Genomic DNA, 19102 nt, shown 5'->3' with positions numbered 1-19102 from the left:
ATGCAGAGCATCAGACATGCATCACAAGTAGACCATCAGCTGACCTTTCTCCAGTTAGGATTGTTGCCTCAGGAAAGCCCACCGGGGATGAGTGCAGGGTCCCTTTCCATGCGCGTCATGGCACTACAAACAACCCAATATTATTCAACTGTTGATGGAGCAGCCGCTCTAAGCGCTACCAAAGAGTTAGGGCACCTGTACTACAAGTCGGGAAAAGCAGCCAGGAACTGTCAATCCGATACCCACAACCCATTAGAAGAAGGTCTAATTGCTCAGGCATATATCATACTCAAGCACTCCCAGATGTCCAGATTTAGGGGTGGGGTGTGCTGGAAATGGGGAAAAATGGCGTTCATTGCCCTAGCCAGGAAACAAGATCTACCGCTGTGTTTCTGTCGAATCACTGAGATTGTGTCTCTGTGCTTGACTAAGAGGCAAAGAAGGAGTATGGAAGCCGGGCAATAGGCAGAACCTATCTACTCATTAAGCAGTTTAGGTTTGCAGACCGGTGAATTTGTTTGAGTCACCAGCTCTAGGAAGGTTGTCATCCAAGACTGAAGAGGCCTCCCTTCCCTTTGGTTTAGTTTCAAAGTTTTCCTTCTCCTACTGGCCAAACCTTGCCTCAAGGTTATCTGTCTGAATCTTTCCTGGTAATATATACACCATGTTCAGTACATTTATACAATATTTAGTCAATTCTAAAATTGTGTAAGTAGTATAGTGCAAAGCGGTATATGTTTCCTTTGTTAACTTACCAGTTCTTCCAGGAATGCTATTTCAAGTTTTTAACCAGTCACAGAACACATTTAGGAAACTATAATTATCACTATTTAATGTAAGTGGATTAGCATATTTATTACGAAGTCGACAAACTTTATATGGTGTTTTCACATTCAGTATTTTCCACCAAATATAAAATATTTGAATGTATTCTGCGATTTCTGCATAATTTGGCAAGCATTCCTGTTTTCCTAAGGTTAGCAGACCTTGAATAATATATTCGTTGAAAATTTGCAAAACCAAATTAACATTTTGCCTTTCAAAAGTAGTCGGAGAAAAAGCTTTTGAAGTCAACTTATAGCAATATTTCACGAGTGATTGAGATTCTAGGGCATAAAGTTTATGTAAACTAGAAAATGGAGCACTTTGGATGTTATCTAATTCATGATTTCCATTATAACAAACTTTGGGAACATCATGCATTTACGTTCATCTTTTTGGCGAAGCCAATTGTTTCTAATGCATTTTAATATATGCACTGAGTCGAATAAGAAGAAAAGAGGCCTAGACGTTCGATCTGGATGGAGATATACAATTGAAAGCTTTGATGGGCTACAAAAGAAAGACATAGCTTTTTTATTTATTGCATTATTATCTGTTATAACAGATAATACCTTAAACCCTATATCTTCTAAGCCAATTATTACACGTTTAATTATGTCAAATAAGTTCTCAGCTAGAAGACATTTAGTTGGCATAACATGCACAACATCCTTATATTGTGAGAATACACTGCTAAGCATAAAAGCAAATGCACTTGTGGCAGGTTCATTGCTGTTGTTAGCTAAGCCAACAATATTACCACCTTTATAATCAAGATAAGGTTTGAGATGTATTTCATCAACAAGTAAAGATACTGTGATGTCATTCTGCATTAGTAACTTGAACTTTTAATATACATGAGAAAATTGTTATCATGTTGTTCAATGACAGAATTCATAGAAGTTGATAAGGTTAATCTTCGAATGGTTGAATAGCATGGTAAAATTACATTTTTAGTGTCTCTTAACAGTCTGTACCCTCTAGGGGAGCAGTTATATAATAAGGAAGAAAATACCATCATTTCACTCGAATAATTAACCTTATTCATTGTCATTATGTTAATTTGTTCATATATGAACTTAATGGCATTAAAATATTTAAATGATTCATCTTGCACTAATAGCAAAAATGATAAGATTAATTTTAATAAAGAACTTATATTAGAAGTTTTCATTTCCTGTTCTTCGATGTCCATTTTTTTCCATGTTTTCCATCAAAATCTGCAGAGTATTTTCCTCTGTTACATATTTAGGAATTCTATACTCCCCTATAGCACTCATTTCCACATCACTACAGAATACTCTAACGGCCAAGTCCAGTTCAATCACCATAGACATTTTTATTTTGGGGCATGGGCATCTCTTTATATGGCATATAATAATGGTATTGTCTTGCTTAATAGAAGTCCAATAATTTTTATCTATAAACGTTAATTATTTTTCTAAATCATCAATATTATGGAAAGTTTTACTTTTCCGTAACTCTAACTCGTCAGCAACACTTTCACATAATGCACGCTTAAGAGCAGAATTTTCTAAGCGCATTTTCTCTCTAAAAGTGGTTGATGACGATAAATAGGAGGGACAGTTTGGTAATATTCGAGGAACAGCACCATTCTTAAGATGGGGATTTTTTTAATTTAACACTAATTGTCTTTCCAGTCCTTTCATCAAATGCTGATGCCTCTCGCTGTATGTCTTCAGGTCGAAAATGAAGTTCACATACCTAAAGAAATAATTTAAAAGAAAATCGTACCATGTTTGACTTAATACAAAAAAAAAGAAAGAAAATTACATGACAAAAAGCGATAAAATAAAAAAATAAGGTAAATGTGCAGAATTAGTCCACCCTCAAAAAATCCTTTTAAATTACCACTTTTATAGGTTTTCGAAAATAACGTTTAAAATTACGGCAAACTAGTAGTTTCCAAGATATAAAGAGATGTTGGTTAAAAAAAAGGGGGGGATAATTTAACCTAAAACGATCGCCAATTTTTTTTTTTTTTTTTTACATGGGCAATAAGCAATTTTTTTTAAATTACATTTTCGCCTCAAACAAGGCGAAGTACCTCTTTGATGTAGGAATGGACACAGCTAAACGTAAAATGAGCACCTACAGTTGATCCCCTCTCCTCGACAAAAATTCTGTTTACACTTTTTGAAAGCGGGTGCTCATTTTACGTTAAACTGTGTTCATTGCACGTTGACTCCCAACCCCCAACATAAAGGTGGCCATACTCATTTTTCTTCGCTTTTATTTGTTAAAAAGAAAGCGCCCTAAAAAAAACGATGGTCATAAAGTGGGTGCTCATTTTATGTTAAATTTTTATAGAAAAGTGATCCCCCATTTTTTAAAACTAATATTTCTTCATATCTTGGAAACTACTCGTTTGCCGCAATTTTAAACGTTATTTTCGTTTACAGCGCCACTAGCAGTATCAGAATTTGGGGGAACTTTTGACAACCCTAACACAAAATTGCGAAAAACATAACGTAATTTCTCCGTTTAAAGTGGGTTGTTTATTTTCTTTATGGAATATACTTCCAAAATAAACTATTAAAATTGTTTAAAAAATAATAGAAATATTATTTTTTTATTGCCGGCATTTTGTAAACACTTTTTTTTAAATAAAAAAATAATATTTCTATTATTTTTTTAAACAATTTTAATACTTTATTTTGGAAGTATATTCTCCAAAATTCTGACACCTACATGGCCACGACATTTACCACCAATAATTATTAATAAGCTTTTGGGATAACAAAAACGGTCATAAACTTTAAAAAAAAAAGTTTAATCTATTTCACGCTGATATAAATATTGCACAGTAAAATAGTTGAACTAAAAAGATAAATGATTTTTCTTATTTAGAATCATTTAAACAAGGAATTCCATTTTTATGATATCGCTTTTATTACATTGTTAGGTGAAAGTACATAATATTTTCACCATACTCCCCATTTTAAATAAGTTTCTAAATAATAATTTATTATTTCAGCACATAACTTAAATTACATGTAAAATTCATTTTTTATATACGTACTTTCATCTTTATTTTAAAATACGTTATAAAAAAATAAATAAATAAAAATAAAAATAGGCGCGTTTTCTATTTTTTTTTTTTTTAATATCTCAAACATTTTAACACTTACTCTGCTATATTTAGATGGAGTAAAATCCTTTCTTTTTATTGCATTAATCCACTGGTAAATTATTTCCTTTTTTTGGGAAATGAAAACAAGGTAACTTTTGGTCCATTTTCGTAGTTACCTCGGCATTTTGGAACTATACATCTCGACGGCATGTTTAAATTTATTTAACCCTCCAAAACTTTAAACCAACTTCCGGTTTAGTCATGAGACACGTGACCAAATTTCAACAGACCGATGTTCATGACGTCACCAGACTAAATTATAGTCGTCGCTAGGCCATCATATTACGGTAGCCACGGCTTTACCCTTCTGAATTGCTTTTTCTACAAAGTGCGCCTTTCTCTCTTTTTTGCAAGGACGTCTTGCCTATCTCGCAGTCAAGCAATTTTTTTTTACAGATTCCAATGTCGGTGTGGTGCCGTCCATATAGGCAAAACAATCCAGCGTCTTCAGGTAAGAATCGCCCAGCATGTTCATCGTTTCATCCGGGATCATCAGCCGATTTCCAGGGGTACCCAATTAGTAGAATCAGCTATTGGACAACACTTAGTAGATAAAAAGGACGGTGGTTCTACATTCTCTCCGGTGATTTTCTGCTTTGCACAGAGGACGCGCTAAGTTTTACCTATCCGTTCTTGAGGCGCTTGCCATCACTTTTAGCCCCCCCCCTTCTTTGTGGAAAAAAAAAGAAGAAACATTCAGACATATATCCTTGAAAAGTTTGTCTGGTGACAAGCGTTTCGGGTTCCATTACAATTCATGTTTTTTTAATCGACTTATTTATTTTATAACATCCGAATATGGTTTATTTCTTTTTCACCACACACACACACACACACACACACACACACACACACACACACACACACACACACACACACACACATATATATATATATATATATATATATATATATATATATACTAGCATGGGTACCCGGCGTTGCCTGAGTTGACATGAAGTTCCATTTGGAACACACCTAATCATTTTCCTCATGGACAACGTGGATACCCCCACAACAATTCCAAAAATAAAAGAACGGATAAAAACATGAAAATGTAATCGCCCTCAAAAAGAAGTATGTGATGCCCTCTCCACCAGATATTCCGGCAAAAAAAAGAAGAAACTATTCTCCGGATATTTAGCACGGAAAAGACCCCCCCCAAATAAAAAAGATAAATAATTAAAAATAAATCATTACAACTTTTGTTTCAATAAAAATAGCAGCAAATGCTTGTGCGATCGCAAAAAAAAAAAAAAAAAAAAAAAAAAGAAAATTAGCCAAGTAGTCAGAACCCCGAAAAAAATGAAGATCTACCAAAAATTAATTCCAAAAACAATTAAATTAAATTTTTTGTCATTGTAATGCCCCCCCCCCCAATGTAATTTGTCATATTTTGGGGTTCATTTTGTTTATGAAATTGTTAGGTGAAAGTACAGAGTGGTCTCATAAAAATTAATTGAATTTATCATTATTTTATGTTTTAATTGTAATTCACGCCCCCCCAAAAAAAACAGATTGTATTTGTCATGTTTGCACCCCTCCCACCCGGATCGCTAAACTTAAAAAAAAAATGCTAGAGGTGACATGTCTCGTTGAACGCTTGGTGGCCATAAAGTGGATGCTCATTTTACGTTAAATTAATGTGGAAAAGTGATCCCCCACTCTAAAATGTTAATTTTCTTTCTTTTCAAAATTTCTTTCATATTATCTACATTTTTGTTTACGTTTACGTATTAGGCCAAAAATGTAAATCTTTATTTTTTAGGTGGGTCACATCGTAAAAAAATTACCGATTTCTCTGTATAGCTGTTTATAGAATAATAAAAACAAACAAATGAAATCTTTTCTTCAGTTTTCATAAGTGTTTTTTTTTTTTAATTTTTTGAATATTTAAAAAAAAAAATAAAAGCCAAATATTTCTATTTACTCGGAATTATTTTTTCAAGCTAGAAATTTATTGAGATTACCAAATTATTTTATTTGGTAATAGTTTTTTTTTGTTTGTGTTCTGAAGGGGCAAATAACTCTAAAACAAAGATTTCTAAAAAATCGATGTTGGAATAATAATTCAAAATAAATTTAATTAAATATGTTATCAATTTAATTATTATTTCAAATTTATTAAATAACGATTTTAAGTAGAACACTTATAACAATTCTCTTGCTAGAAACATTAACTAAGATACCGCTATTTAATAAAATCGATTTTTCTTAATGTAATATGCAAGTGAGATGATCTCTTTATTGTATCTAGTTTGCAAGAATCATAATATGTAGAAATAAATGAGAGAGTAAAGTAAGGAATCTTTTGTATATATTAATCAAAACAAACAAAAAGACAGGAATACGAATTTATATATATATATATATATATATATATATATATATATATATATATATATCATAAAGAAGTGAACCATCGCGTAAATTCAATCAACTAAAATAAAATGGAAAACGGGGTGAGGAAAAGAGAAAAAATAATAATAATAATAATGGGGCAAGTTATATGTACAATTCAATAAAATAAATAAGTCGATTAAAAACAAGATCGTTAAAATACACCCGAAGCGCTTTTCGTTCAGACTAACATTTTCAAGGGTCATAAGTCTGAAAATTATTTATTTTTTTTTTTTTAGAATATTTGGTAGTAGTATGGAGTAAGAACGGAGAAGAGGTTAACAAAAAAAACAAAAAAAACCTAGCTACCCAAATAATTCTAATTGAAGCTGGAGGTTTCTCTGCTTGCACAAAGTAGGAGGGTTAGCAATGATGGCAAGTGCTTCGAGGACGAACAGGTGGAACTTTGTGCGTCCTCGGTACAAAACAGAAAAACACTCCGGAGAGAAAACATTTTTATCGACCAAGTGTTGGCCGATGGACGATTCTATCAGTTGAGATTTTCTGGTGGTAGGTTGATGATCTCGGATGAAACGGAGAACATGTTGGGCGATTCTGACCTGAAGACGCTGGGTCGTCTTGCCTATATAGACGGCACCACACCGACATTGAAATTTATAAATAATATTACTTGTTTGAGAGATAGGCAAGACATCCTTACGAAATGAGGGAAAGGCGGTTTTTGTGTTTTTTTTTTCCACAAAAACCGCCTTTCCCTGATAATATGATAATAAATGCTATGCAGGAGATTTGAATCCAGTCACAAGTCACGGTTGATTTCATAGGTAAAAATTCTATCATAAGACCACTGGCAATTAGCACAAGAATTGAGAGGAATTAAATGTTTATAAATGTCAAATCAGCGGGAATACATAGTTAATACCCAGAGAGTTATTAACGACCACAAGTTGGAATGTTGCATTTATGCTCAAGTTGACTGTTTTTTCTTAATTCGCTAAACTGTTGGGGAGACCTACCTACAAATGAACATGTTCGCACCTAATGAATATGGCTAAAAACCCAGAACGAGTAGAGGTAGTCACAAGTGGTGTCCCTTATAGCACGTTGGTCAAGGTTCCCACCTCGACAATATATCAGAGAGAAACTGGATCATTTTGGTGGACTTTTAGCTGTCAGGCTGAGGCAAATGTTCTAGGTAGTCTTAGGAGGCTCTAGGAGGAGTTGTAGTGTTAAAACTCCCGGCCATCGTCAACTAACCTAAGCGGTATTTATTATTATTATTATTATTATTATTATTATTATTATTATTATTATTATTATTATTATTATTATTATTTACTCACTAGGAGAAGTCACAAAGGCCATCATCAAAGATTTATCCTTGAAAACAACTTGTGGCATTCTCTGGGGTCTGAGTGACAACAAGTCTCCCCAAATTTACAGTGCTCTCCACCTCTTTCGATAACCTTTTCAGATGAATCTGCGTTATCACAACGGTCGCTTACCATTGATTTATCGTTGGTAGTGACCATTAGACTTCACTGGAATTTGAGTGGTAATAAGACTCCCCAAGATCCCAGTCCTTTTTGCACTTATGAGCTTTCTTTTTTTTTCTCGGTCTTTGTATCCACAATTCTTCCCCATGTTACAAATGTACTATGTTTTACCACGAATATAATATTTAATTTGACATCTGCGTCCGTGTTATTTTGTTCATAAACTATTAACCATCACACACACACACGCACGCACACACACACACACACACACACACACACACACACACACACACACATGTATACATATATAGTCTGTTTATTACACAAACATTATTGATTTCAGAAATATTTTTCAATTGATTCGGAAACTATATTTTTTAACTTTTTTTTTTTGTATATAATTCTTTTCGTTCTACTTTTTATTTTAATTTCAGATTCAACTTTTAGAATTTCAAATAAAGTCAAAATAGAAATACCTCCGTCTGCGGTCATATCCTCCACTATGGAAGTAAAGTGTACGTTTAAAACAACAAAGGCAATTCTTAAAATGGTTTTAGAAAATGGAAATCAACAACTTGTGGCGTTCTACGATTTTGATGTGAACAATTATGTTCTAGTCGAAACTGATGGAGTAAATCTGGAATTGAATCATGATTCGACAAGAAAATATGGTTATTTCACATTTGTCTTCTCAAGGCTAAAATATAGTGACTTCACATGGTATAGATGTAAAGCAGATGATGGAGTTCCTATATTCTCTGCCAACAAAACATTACAAGGTAAGAACTGCAAATAAGAATAAGCTGCAGATATTTCTAACATAATAATAAAGGATAAAATAGAATTTAAAGGGATAGGCTAAACATCAATAACGCCTTCTTTTTAGCCTTACTTTCCATAGAGGCATTGTTTTCGTTTTTAGAGTTATCATTATTAAGTCGGTGATATTTTGTTTTCGTTTGAATCTACTATGTTGTGAAGCTGTTTGTGGTATTGAAAACACATCAAATACGACATGCTTTAGGGTTTCTCTGTGGTATTGTATTGTTGTCGACGACATCAGAATACTGTTTTCTCTTCTTCCCTTTATATATATATATACTAGCTGTACCCTGCCACGCATTGCTGTGGCTCAAATTGGTGCAATAGAAAAAGTTCCAAAATGAGAAAAAGCATGTTTCTTATAGGTTTAATTTTCCATTTTGCATGGGTACACAGTTTTTGTTGTTCCATTTTCTTAGCTGATATAGAGATTTTCTGGTTTGGTGACTCTTGAATACGTAGCATAAATTGTCCATGTGAAAAAAAAGTCAGTGTCTAACTGTAAGACCTACAATTGTAAAGATTGTTCCCTGTGCTTTGTTAATGGTTATTGCAAATAACAATAAAATTGGAAAGTGCAATTTCCTAAAGTGTAATGATGTATCCGGTGGAATCATAGGAATGCATGGAATGAAGATATATTCATCTGTGAAAGGTCCTGTTAAGATTGTTGTTTCTATAATATTGTTTGTTAATTTTTTTTACTGCAAGCTATGTGCCATTGCAAAGCTTGGATTGGTTTATATTTCACAATATGATAATTAGTACACCAAATTTCAGTTGCAATACATGCGGTGGCATCCCTGGCAAATATAGCTGTTGGATAATTAACCACATTATCTGCTTTCACAACAGTGTCGATGGATTTGTATTTGACTACCTCACTTGGAATTTTACATTGAATAATAGCGTTAAGTTCATGAGCGTATTTGTACTGACCTGCAAGAATAGCTCATTCACTCAATCAAGTAGAATTCTTATAATTTGAATATCTTCAAAAACCTTTTAAACTAACTCTTCTTTTGATGAAATAAAATTACAGAAATTACAGAAGTTAAAAGTCAAAGAATTTTGCCCTTAACTCTGATCAGCTGGCACTTTTTCGTACCCAATTTCCCACAAGTGATGCAAAAAGTTTTGTGCAAATCGAACAGTCTGCAACTGGACATTTTGAGTTAAGTTTAATGTCTTCACATGGAACAAAAAAGTAGAGTATTTGAGGCAAGCATTTATTTCATCTGCTGGTGTTGATTGAAGAATAACAGGTAACATTTGTCTGAAATCTCCTGCAAGCAATATTACTGCCTTCCCAAATGGTCTGATATTGCCACACAAATCTTGCAAGGATCGACCAAGAGCCTCAAGTGATTTTTTGCATATCATTGGGCATTCATCCTAAACAATAAGTTTTCATTTCTGCAATATTTTTCCCCATATTGGATGTTTTGGAGATGTCGAACATGAGAATTTTGAAAAATTGAATGTTTTAAAGTAGAATAAATAATTCTTCTACTTGGCGGCAAGGTCGCAGGTATTCCTCATGCAGCAAGGGCTAAGACAATGCCATTTTGTTACCAAATGGCTGCCAAAATCAATTTAATTAGAAAGGTTTTACCAGTTACTTCTGGTGCTGTTCAAGGTAGCAGTAATTTCCAAATAACTTCTATTCTCACAGTCAGTAAATTAGGTGACTAAAATAGGATTTATCTATGTTTTGACAATGCCTTATTCACTGTAATTAATTTAGGAGACTAAAATAGGATTAGGGATTAGAGATGGACAGATAGAGAGGAAGATATATAGATAGAAAAGAGAAAGTGAGAGGAAAATAGAGAAAGAGAAGGAGATAGAGAGATAAAGGGATTGATAGATAAACAGAGAGAGGGGGAGAGTTAGAAACAGAGAGGGATGAGACAGAGGAAAGGAGAGAGATAGAAGGAGTTAGAGAGAGAAAGGGGCTCAAAGAGAGATGGAGAGGGTGATATAGAGAGAAAGATAGATTGAGAGAGGGAAAAGGAGAGATGGATAGAGAGATATTAAGAGAGGAAGAGAGAGGGGGAGAGAAACAGAAGCTGAACTACACTTCACCGTTTTTTTCCTCGTTCAGTAAAGAAGAAATCTTTCGAGACTGAGGCAATTTTAATTTTTTGTTACTATCCAGACTACCCCTTTTTTGGGGGGGGTGGGGGCTAGATTTTCCTCACATTAGAAACCGACCGGGTTATCTGTACTTTCACTTAACAAATTAATAAAAGAAAAAGATATTGTAAAATTTGAATTTAACATGAAAATACTATTTTTAAAAATAGCACGATAACATAAGTGCATAAGTGCCACTTTAGGTACTCCTTGGGCGTTGAGTTCCATGGCGACCAGCATAATTATTTAATGGTCGCTCCCTTAGCCCCCACTCCCTAGTCAAGGCTAATGTATGCACAGGTAACATTTTTTTATTTACTGACGTTGGCTTAGTAACTAAACGATTTATTGATGATTTCGTAACCCTTAAATGCATGCCGGAAGATTTAAATTGGTCCATTATTGTTGTAATGAAAAAAAAAGTTTCATTCAACACAAAACCAAAAACACATTGAAATTTACTAATTTTTAAATAAAAAAAGTAAAAAAAAGTTAATAAAAAAATAGTTGCTTATGTGCGCATGTAAAAATGTTTGTAAAAGTGAGAAATTATTTTAATCATTTAAAAAACTTTTTTTTGTTTGTTTTGTTTTATTTTTAGATTAGGTCCACCTTATAATCACCCCCAACCTTCTTATCTTAAGAACAGCTTCCGGAATAAACACCACTTTTGGAGGGGGGGACTATTTGCAAAATTTAACTGATATTTGTTGTCAGCATACCCACCCAAAAATACTATTAAAGAAAAAAGAAGGAGGGGTTCAGTGCTCGTTGCAGAGAAGTAGATTTATTTATCAATAAAAGTCGTCATTTAAAAAAGAAAATTGTGGACCTAAATGTAAATATTTACTCAAAAACTTATCCCGAAGTTTATTACAAAAACGTTTTGCTTTCGCACTATTCAACAATTTGTTCATCCACGCATGTAAATTAAAAAATATTTGTAAAATTGAGAAGTTATCGGTAAATGATTTAGTTTTTTATTTATTTATTTATTTATTTTACATTAGGTCCACCTCCACAAATGTTAAGAACGGCTTTCAGAATAAACACCCTCAACCTCTCCATGTTAACAACGGATTTCGGAATAAACACTATTGGGGGGGGGGATATTTACAAAATTTAACTGATATTTGTTGTCAACATACCCATCCGCAAATACTATTAAAAAAAAACAAAAGTCGATAAAAGTCGTCATTTAAAAAGAAATTTAAAATCAAATGTTTGTAAAAGTGAGAAATTATTAATAAATGTTTAGTAACATTTTTCGGTGCTAATGCAGAGAGTGATCTGCGCTATATTTTAAATCGTATTTCCACGTTTAATTAAAGTTTTATGATATTTTTTTTTTATTCAATTGCAAGGTTAAAGTACATATGTACAAAACACCCTCCCCTCCCCATGTTAAGAATAAAATAATAATGTTATTATTTCAGCACGGATCACTCTCTGCATGAGTACCCATTTTTCTTTTAATATTCATAAAAAGTAAAACTTTTTTTCAAAATAAATAAATAAATAAATGTTTGTAAATGTGACAAATAATCGTTTAGTTACAGCAACGTCAGTAAATAAAAGATGTTACGTGCGGGGTGATGTGGGGGACTAAGGGAGCGACTATTATTTTTTTCCTGCTGGTCGCCATGGAACTCAACGCGCAAGGAATACCAAAATGTAATTTTTTTTGAAAAATAAATAAATTTCATGCAATTTTTGCAATAAATAATAGATAGCAACTTTGTTAATTTTACGACTCGCCCCAGCATATTATAAACACCCTAACTTCCTCATGTTAAAACGGCTTTCGGAATGAACACCCCCAACCTCCCCATATTAAGAACGGCTTTCGAGGTTTATGGAAGGGCGTGTTTTTTTTAACATGGGAAGGTTAGGGTGTTTATAATACGTTGAGGCATGTCGTAAAAATGAAACAGTTCAGAAAAAGTTAAAACAAACTTTTTTATGTAAACATTGCCGTGAAAGAAACTAAACAATTAAAACATAATGTTTCATGAGTGAAAAGCCTTCTTCCAGAGGTTGAAACCCAATTACAGGAGACGAAACCGGACATATTATTTCTAAGTGAAACTGGAATAGGGCCGACCACTTCCCTAGATGAGTTCATAATTAACGGATACTCTAATTTAACAGCTAAATTTGACACCCAAGATCGCCATGGGCATGGAATATGTGCCTACATTAAGGATGGCTTCCCGTGTGGCAGGGATATCACTAGATTAGATCCTAATTTACCCTATATGTGCTTCAGGGTTGCACTTGCTAACACCACTGCATTTATATTTGCCCTCTATAGGCCCCACAACAGCGGAGTTACTATCTTTAAGAGCATATCTGAGAAAATAGACCACATGCTGTCTTCACATCTCTCGGCTAACATCCACATCTGTGGTGACTTCAACGTCCATAACGTGGAATGGCTGACCCATTCAAATAAGACAGATGATGAGGGGAGGTTTTGTCATGATTTTGCCATTGCTTATGACCTCACTCAGATTGTTCGTGAACCCACCCGTGTGCCCGATACACCCGGTCAATATGCAAGCCTCCTAGACCTTTTTCTCTCAACTTCCCCTGAGCTATGTTCATGTTCCGTTCATTCTCCTCTAGGATCCTCCGACCACTCCGTCGTATCAGTTAAGATAAAAACGAAATGTAAGAAGCCCCCAGACGTACCCCTCCACCGTACTGTATACCGATACTCTATGGCTGACTGGGATAGCTTCCGTACATTCATATCTGATTTACCTCTGCACTCCATGTTTAAAAAGGAAGTGTCCTCTATAGTATCAGATCTCACCGAATGGTTAATTGTAGGCATAGACCAATTCATACCATCGAAAAAATTCCAACAAAAACTTAACAGCCAGCCATGGTTCTCCCCAGAATGTGCTGCTGCTATCGCGCACAAAAATCACTTTTTCCATAGCTACCAACGTAATAGATGCACTGAGACTAAAGCTGCTTTCAGGACTGCCAGCAACCACTGTAAAAGAGTAATAAAAAATGCAAAAGAGCTATATGCCCAGTCTGTTAAATCCAAGGTAGCTGATCAGTGGCTTGGTTCCCACCAGTTTTGGCAAATAACAAATAGGATCCTGAACAAAAGTGTGCGTTCTATCCCAACCATTATCAATGGACCAGAGGTCATCTCATCAGCGTCAGATAAGGCCAAACTATTTGCAAAGAACTTTGCAGCTAATTCTACCCTATGCGACGAAGGCTATCAACTCCCCATATTTCCTCCTATAACACAGAACAAGCTAGGTAACATACAAATATCCGTGCATGAGGTCGCCAAGCTAATCAAGAACCTAGATTCCAGTAAAGCAACTGGCCCTGATGGCATCCCAATTATAGTGTTAAAAAAGCTTCAACCAGAACTTGCTCCCATACTTACGAACCTGGTTAAGCGCTGCCTTAAGGAGAAGTGCTTTCCGACTCCCTGGAAGACCTCATGTTTGCCCTGTATTTAAGAATTCAGGTGATAAGTCATCTCCCTCTCAGTACAGACCAATAAGTCTCCTCTGTGTTATGAGTAAGTTGCTGGAATCCATATTAAATAGAGAAATAGTCAACCACCTCAGCAGGAATAACCTTCTTAGTGACACACAATATGGTTTCCGCTCTGCAAGATCTACCGCAGATGTGCTGACGGTTATATCCCACAGGATTAGTGAATCTCTTGACAAAGTACATTTTTTCTTTGCACACTTTATTTTATTTTATTTTATTTTATTTTTATTTTTTTTAAGCCAAATAAATCTAACCCTCTTTTTTTTCTTTTTTTTTTTCGTTTGTGCTCATATCATTCTATGTAATTTTATTTTATTTCTCACACATCTTGACCATTCTTGGTTCACTTATCTTAAAACAATTTCCTGACAAATTTTTCTTTCTTTTTACCATGTCACATCGACGTAGTAGTGGGGAGGGGGAATCCCTATTTAGCTTATTTAGATGACAGAAGAACTTTATTTAAGTACGATACTTAATACTAACAGCCATGGTAAGGTGCAAAAAATAAAAAGAAAAAAAGTGCCGCCCAATTTAACTTTCACTATTCGTAACCTAAATATGCAGTATGTTAGCTGTGATACTAGGGCTATTCTTCCTGAGTGGATGCTATGCTCTGTGCGTGATCTTAATGTCTGCCTATAAATACAAAATACGAATTTCCGATTCGCCATGTACTAGTTCTTGTAACTGGAAAAAACACCTAACTGCTAGCTACGAAATCCCAATATACATTTTACCTCCAAGACGATTACCTCTGTCTAACCTGCATGCGCAAAAAAAAAAAAAAAAAACTAACCTGCCACTCTAAATCCTAATGTAGATCTGTTTCTTGTAAATTAATAACCCCTGTCTCTTGAAGGCTAACAATCTGCTCCTTCCCACCAAACCGCCACTTAACTCCTACGTTTCACACCGTTTTGTACTGGAATCCTTAACTTCCAGCCCCTAACCCTCACATACTAACTGCTTAGTCATCACTAAACATCTATACAATTCTACCCTTTAGACATGCATTGGAGTTCATTCCTATTCCAGTTAGGTATTTAACAGCCAAAGTATGTACTCGGAAGCAAAGCACACCGCACTGCATTACACAACTATGTCTCCTCTTAGATAGCTTTGCAACGCTAATACGAAACTGAACCAATGCTCCTTGCTATGCTAAATGTCCATAACTCTTACTTGAAAGCTGAAAACATCTTCTCTCAATAATAGAAACTCACTTTGTACCTTCAACTTTATTCGCACCTACTAAAACAAGCCCATATATCTATTTACCAAATTACACATGACTCAAAACTTACTGTTTTATCCGTACTATATTGCACTCGCATCTCATGCCCTGCTGTCATCTAAAATATAGTTTCGGCACAACTCGTAGTTCAAATCTTAACACCTACTCACACTTTAATGTTATCCTAGACCCAAGCTAACATGATTAAAAAAAAAAAAAAAAAAAGATATATATATATAAAGGGAAAGCCTCAAACCACATTATCTCCTTTTAACAAGCCTCCTTACAATCATAGTTGCTTACACTGCATGAGCTCTACTCAACCCCTTTATCCAGTAACAATGAAATAACAATGTCCCTAATTCACTTTGAGGAGTGTAACTATTTAGCAGATATATAACCTCTACAAACTAACTATTCAGCAGATATATAACCTCTACAAACTAACCCAGTAACATTAACTAACCACGCGGGGTCGCAGAAATACCTGGATTAGAACCCAGGCGTGGAGAAAACCCTCTCAGTGGTGACGGACCCAGTAGATCTTTCCAGATCATCCGTCTAGGAGAAGGAAAACTCTGAAACTAAACCAAAGAGGAGGGAGGCCTCTTCAGTCTTGGATGACAACCTTCCTAGAGCTGGTGACTCAAACAAATTACCGGTTTGCAAACCTAAATTGCTTAAGGAGTAGATAGGTTCTGCCTATCACCCGGCTTCCATACTCCTTCTTTGCCTATTAGTCAGGCGCAGAGATACTATCACAGTGATTCGACAGAAACACACAGTGGTAGATCTTGTTTCTTGTCTAGGGCAATGAACGCCATTCCCCCACTCCTGACACACCCCACCCCTAAAGCTGGGCACTTGAGAATGCTTGAGTATCATATATGCCTGAGCAATTAGATTGGGTTGACCTTCCTCTGATGGGTTGAGGGTACCAGATTGACAGTTACTGGCTGCTGTTTCCGACTGGTAGTACAGGAGCCCTAACTCTTTGGTAGCGCTTAGAGCGGCTGCTCCATCAACAGTTGTATAATATCGGGATGTTTGCAGTGCCATGGCGCGCATGGAAAGGGACCCTGCACTCATCCCCGGTGGGCTTTCCTGAGGCCACAGTCCTAGTTGATGGAGGTTCAGCTGATGGTCTACTTGTGATGCATGTGTGATACTCTGCATAACCTCCTGTTTAGCTCCCCCTAACCTAACTTAAACTCGTTAAAAAATATGATGACAGTACAATCTAAAAATAAGCTTAAACCAGGCTTAGGGTCAAACAAATCCAACTTGCCTCCTCCCTTGAGGCTTGCATTCACAAATATCCGTGGGCTTAGAACTAATTTAGCTGATGTTGAAGCATTTCTCCTAACAAATACCCCGGATATCTTAGCACTAAGTGAGACTAACCTACACTCCTCCATCCCCTCTAACTACTTTAACATGCCTGGATATCTCCCACTCTGCCGTAAGGACTCTGACAGACATATGCACGGACTTGGAGTTTACATTTGTAATACCCTTCCCTTGAATTGAGAAACAAACCTAGAAACGGATGATCAAGCCTTTATGTGCTTTAGACTAATCATGCAACACAACATTAGCTACTTTTACTTTGTCTACCGCTCTCCCTCGACCCAAGACTGCACCACAATAAACAAAGTATCTGACAGCATAGACACAGCACTCTCCTTCGACACTAGCGCTCAAGTACATGTATTTGGTGACTTTAATGTCCATCGCAAAAACTGACTTGGATTCTCTACTTACAAAGATGCAGCGGGCAGCGCAACTCATAGCTTCTCTGTATCTCACTCCCTATCGCAAATTGTTAGTTTTCCAACCCGTTTCCCTGATCAGGAAGAACAACATGCATCACTTTTAGATCTGTTTTTGACCACAGTTCCTGATGATTGTGTAACGAAAGCCGACAGCCCACTTGGGAACGCTGATCATGCAGTGATAATGGTTGAAATTGCCCTAAACTCTAGAGCCAAAACTGAAGAGCCAGTGCTCAAAACAACGAGATATTATAAAAAAGCTGACTGGGAAGCCATCAGAGATCTTATCAGAGACGCCCCATGGGGAAATATTTTTTCTCTTCCTGCTGAACAGTGTGCAACCGAGACCACTGAATGGTTCAAAACTGCAATCAAAGTGCATGTTCCCATGCGGAAATTCTATAGCAAGCCCCACTCTCCCCAATGGTTTACTTCGACTTGCACAACTGCCATTGCTAAAAGGCAGCATGCATTCCGTAGGTTTAACTGACATAAGTCTAGTTCAAACAGACAGAAGTACATAAAGCTAGAAGTAACGTTAAGAAAGAAATAGCGACAGCTAAGAGGGAATTTACGGAAACCACTAAAAAACGCATTGAAGCACAAAAACTAGGAACTCGTGACTTCTGGAAAATCTACAACAGTGTAGTAAATAATGGACAATCAACAATTCCCCCACTAACCAACAATCACGAAGTTGTTTGCTCAGCAACCAAAAAGGCTACCATGCTTGCCAGTCGGTTTGCCTCAAACTCCACACTGGACCCTCTAAACCACCCCCTACCTGACTTTCCTATGCGGACAGACGCCGCGCTAGACGATCTGAAAATCACCCCTGCTCAGGTACATGCTATCATAAAAAACCTTGACACTTTAAAAGCATGTGGACTCGACCTCATCCCAGCTGTGCTATTAAAAAAGTGCTCAGCCGAAGTAGTTCCAGTTCTATCCAAACTCTACAACAAATGCCTTAATGAATCTTGCTTTCCAGGCTGTTGGAAAACTGCTTCTGTGGTACCAGTATTCAAGAATTCTGGCGAAAGAACTGACCCATTAAATTATGGCCCTATTAGCCTCCTCCCACTTTTTGCCAAAATATTTGAGACCTTAATTAACCATGCTCTAGTCCATCACCTTACAGATGCTAAACTTCTGACCGACCAACAATATGGATTTAGACAAGCCCGTTCCACAGCAGACCTCCTCACTGTAATCTCTGAACGCATATACCATTCACTGGACAAAGCGGGAGAGGGCAGAGCGGTAGCTCTAGATATATCTAAGGCTTTTGACAGGGTATGGCATGAGGGTCTCGTCAGGAAAATTAGACCATACGGTATCACTGGTAGAATACTTAACATAATTAAATCCTTCTTAGATAAGAGAAAAATCCAGGTTGTCCTCGACGGTCATACATCTAAAAAATATGATATAAATGTGGGAGTGCCCCAGGGATCTATCCTTGGACCTCTACTGTTCCTAATATTCATAAATGACCTCCCCGACAAAATTGCCTCTGAGATGGGTATATATGCTGATGACACCACACTCTATAGCAGGCATGATAGGAAAACAAATGAACATATATCTAAAGTAATGGCAGAAACACTAGAGGATGACCTCCAATCAGTAGTTGAATGGGGACAAAAATGGATGGTCACATTCAATGCCGCCAAGACTAAACTAGCTTCATTCAATAATTACAAGAAACCTTCTCTACCACCTATAGCAATGGTCAACGACTCTTTATCTGAGAGTA

At 35.9% G+C, this 19102-nt stretch overlaps 1 protein-coding gene across 1 annotated transcript in view; it reads left to right on the top strand.

The window, feature by feature from the left end:
• Positions 1-19102, top strand: part of LOC145277586 (uncharacterized) — a 110833-nt gene that overhangs the window by 75250 nt on the left and 16481 nt on the right. Inside the window, exon 5 of the mRNA XM_080129097.1 lies at positions 8271-8615. Within this exon, the coding sequence (XP_079985223.1) occupies positions 8271-8615 (345 nt within the window). The remainder of the gene's footprint in view (positions 1-8270; positions 8616-19102) is intronic.

Source organism: Euprymna scolopes, chromosome 6, assembly GCF_053919585.1.
Source record: "Euprymna scolopes isolate OS-2025 chromosome 6, ASM5391958v1, whole genome shotgun sequence".
Taxonomy (NCBI): domain Eukaryota; kingdom Metazoa; phylum Mollusca; class Cephalopoda; order Sepiida; family Sepiolidae; genus Euprymna; species Euprymna scolopes.
Note: the sequence above shows the minus strand (reverse complement) of the source record. Positions and strands in the feature narration are given on the sequence as shown.